Below are 2,909 nucleotides of genomic sequence, written 5' to 3' on the forward strand. Positions count from 1 at the left end.
GATTAAGATGGTTTTCCCTTTCGTGAGCCATTCAGGCATTGTCTCTGCCTCTGCTAGTATGTTGTTAAAGCTTTCTGCCAGCTTTTTATGCATTCCTGGCAGGTGTTTTAACCAGAAATTGGGGATCTTGTCGTGTCCAGGTGCCTTCCAGTTGCTTAGTCTTTGCACTGTCTGGGTGACCTCTTCAGTTGTTATAGGGGTCCAGAGTTGCTCAGGTGCTAAGTTCGTTGTCTTAATGGTCCTTTTTTGGGGTTGTTGCTTCACCGACCATATTTGTTTCCAGAATTCTTCCAGTTCTTCTGCTGCTGGTGCTTCAGTAATGTCTATTTTATTTTTACACAGTCTTTTGGGGTTGGATTTGAACTGTTTGTTTTGTTTAAAGAAACGTTGGCGTTTCTCATACCGGAGGATCCTTTGTTGTTGTTGTTGTTGTTGTTGTTGTTGTTGTTGTTGTTGTTGTTGTTGTTGTTGTTGTTGTTGTTATTATTATTATTATTATTATTATTATTATTATTATTATTATTATCGTAATCCCGAAAAATATCGTAAAGAGGGAACAGACAAAGAGATGGCCATAACAGACAGGCGGACATAACGCCCATTATAGTAAGATAGCAAATCTGCCTATCTACGATGGGAAATAAAGGGATAATATCGTAAATCTAAACCCTCTAAATTCACGAACTATATGGTGGGGAAATCCAGAGATTTCAATCTTGTGTTTCCTAACTTGTTCAGTTTCCAGGCTTCTATTCTACTCAGATCATGTCTTAAAGTCTTCACTTTATTTTGTAGTCTCCTTTTCCACATTTGCTCTTTTCTAATCTTTCCTTATGGAATATCTAATCTCCTAGTAAATACTACCCCTCCTGAATAGATCAATAAGTTAGAGTCACCTATATTTTTAGTCTCTATCCCACTGATATCAGAATCTACTTTCCTAGTCATATCTAGCAGCTTCCTTCTGTTGATACCTTTTAATGCTGACAATCTTTTTCTTTCTTCTTTACTCATTGCTTCCTGCGACTCATCTAAAATCTTCTGATTTTCCTCACTTAGATCGCTGGCGCCAATTGTTCCTTCATTGTTGGCAGTGCTATTATCATTTTGTCTTTGGTTTGAACTGTATCTCTTATGTTGTTGTTTAACTTTTCTACTGCTGGGTCTTTCTTTCCCAATTCTCTTGTGATCTCTTCCACTTCCAATTCTGTCATCCACTTCTAACAGCATTAGCTTAGTCTACTAATCTCTGCTCAGTCACTTTAAACATACCCTTCTCTACCCAAAGTGTTAACATCCATTTTCTATAACCCCTTCTTTTAGATTCACTTTCTAAGTAGTACTTCATCACTATCCTGTTTTCTTCGCTGGTCCATTTCCTCTTTACTCTATTATCTGCTGATGCTATTTTAGGAAAACAGCTGCGGTCAGTCTGCATCTGGACTGAGCCACTGCCGAGCGAAAGGCCTTCCCTTAAAGGTCCAGCCTCATTTTCGCTATTACCACCAAGTTTCTGGGCAAACTTGTCTCATAAACTGAGGTAAGGTAATGTTCGTTACCATCGTCATCACCACTTATTATTCGACACCTGGTAGTTTCAAGTTTCTAGTACATACCTTGCTGCACTTTCGTGTTGGTGAGGTGTGTGTAGTACTTTTGTTTTCGTTTGGGAAATATTGTATTGCATCAGTATGTTTTGTTATGGGGTTTGTTTTGAGTCTTCTGTTGTATTAGTATTTGTGTTGTAAATTGTTTGTGCAGTGCAGGTTGTGTTCTTCTGTTGGATATTATTATTGTTGTTGTTGTTGTTGCTGCTGCTGCTGCTGTTATTGTTGTTGTAAAGGCGGTGAGCTGGCATAACCGTCCGTCTTCACGTTCTGAATTCAAATTCCGCCGAGGTCGACTTTGCCTTTCACATTTCAGGATCGATAAATTAAAAACCAGTTGAGTGCTGGGGTCGATGTAATCGACTTACGCCCTCCTCGGATATTACTGACCTTGTGCCAAAATTTGAAATCATTATTATTGTTGTTGTTAATATTATCATCATGATTATTATTACAGATAGTGAATGGGTTAAGGTCTATAGCATATCAATGGGAGCTGGTTCGAAAGTCTACAATTCTTTCCTCAATATAGGAAGCCCTTCAACATGGAACGTGGATAAATGCAACGGTGCCTTTTGTCCTAACTTCTTCCGACATCCCATTCTTGACATCTGGAGCCATCTCCCAGTTGATGATGTATGTATACACACACAAGCCTATACACACATACACTAATGCACATACATTCTTGCACATACATACGCTTTATATGATAATTGTAATACTAATTTCTATCACAGACAGAAGTCTGGAAGTTTTCTAGGGGATGAGTCACTTGATTAAATGAACAACACCAGAGAATCATTGATATTTCCCAGCGTTTCAAACCATGGAAAAATGTTCAAATATGAATGAGAAGTAGCTCGAGGAATATAAACATCGAACACATATACACAAGCTATGTGCTTTGCCAGTTGTGTATATGTGTTTGATATTGTTTATATCCCTTGGGCTGCTTTTCATTCATATTTTGAATTATTTTCCATGGTATGAAACGTTGGAACATACCAGCAGGTGGTTCTTACACCATTTTGCATATAGACAGCCATTTAGCTGTCGTTTTGGGTACGCAGTAGTGATAAGTCACAAAAATGATGAAAAACATTAATATCTATCGCTCATGTAACGAGACCTGATGAGAGTTATCTCGCTTGTCTATGACTTCCAGATTTTTTAATACCAGGCGAATTCATGAGAATATATTCTCTTACTCCTATAATCGGAGCCTGCCCACGAACTGGCAAAACACATACTTTGTGTACGCGTGTTTGATATTGTTTATATATATATATATATATATAT

The 2,909-nt window shown here is 37.9% G+C and overlaps 1 protein-coding gene across 1 annotated transcript in view; it reads left to right on the plus strand.

Moving 5' to 3' along the window:
- LOC106873261 (uncharacterized) overlaps positions 1–2,909 on the plus strand; it is a 10,778-nt gene that overhangs the window by 5,255 nt on the left and 2,614 nt on the right. The window contains exon 3 of the mRNA XM_014920553.1: positions 2,065–2,243. Coding sequence (XP_014776039.1) covers positions 2,065–2,243 — 179 coding nt within the window. The remainder of the gene's footprint in view (positions 1–2,064; positions 2,244–2,909) is intronic.

This window comes from Octopus bimaculoides, chromosome 28, assembly GCF_001194135.2.
Source record: "Octopus bimaculoides isolate UCB-OBI-ISO-001 chromosome 28, ASM119413v2, whole genome shotgun sequence".
Classification (NCBI taxonomy): Eukaryota; Metazoa; Mollusca; class Cephalopoda; order Octopoda; family Octopodidae; genus Octopus; species Octopus bimaculoides.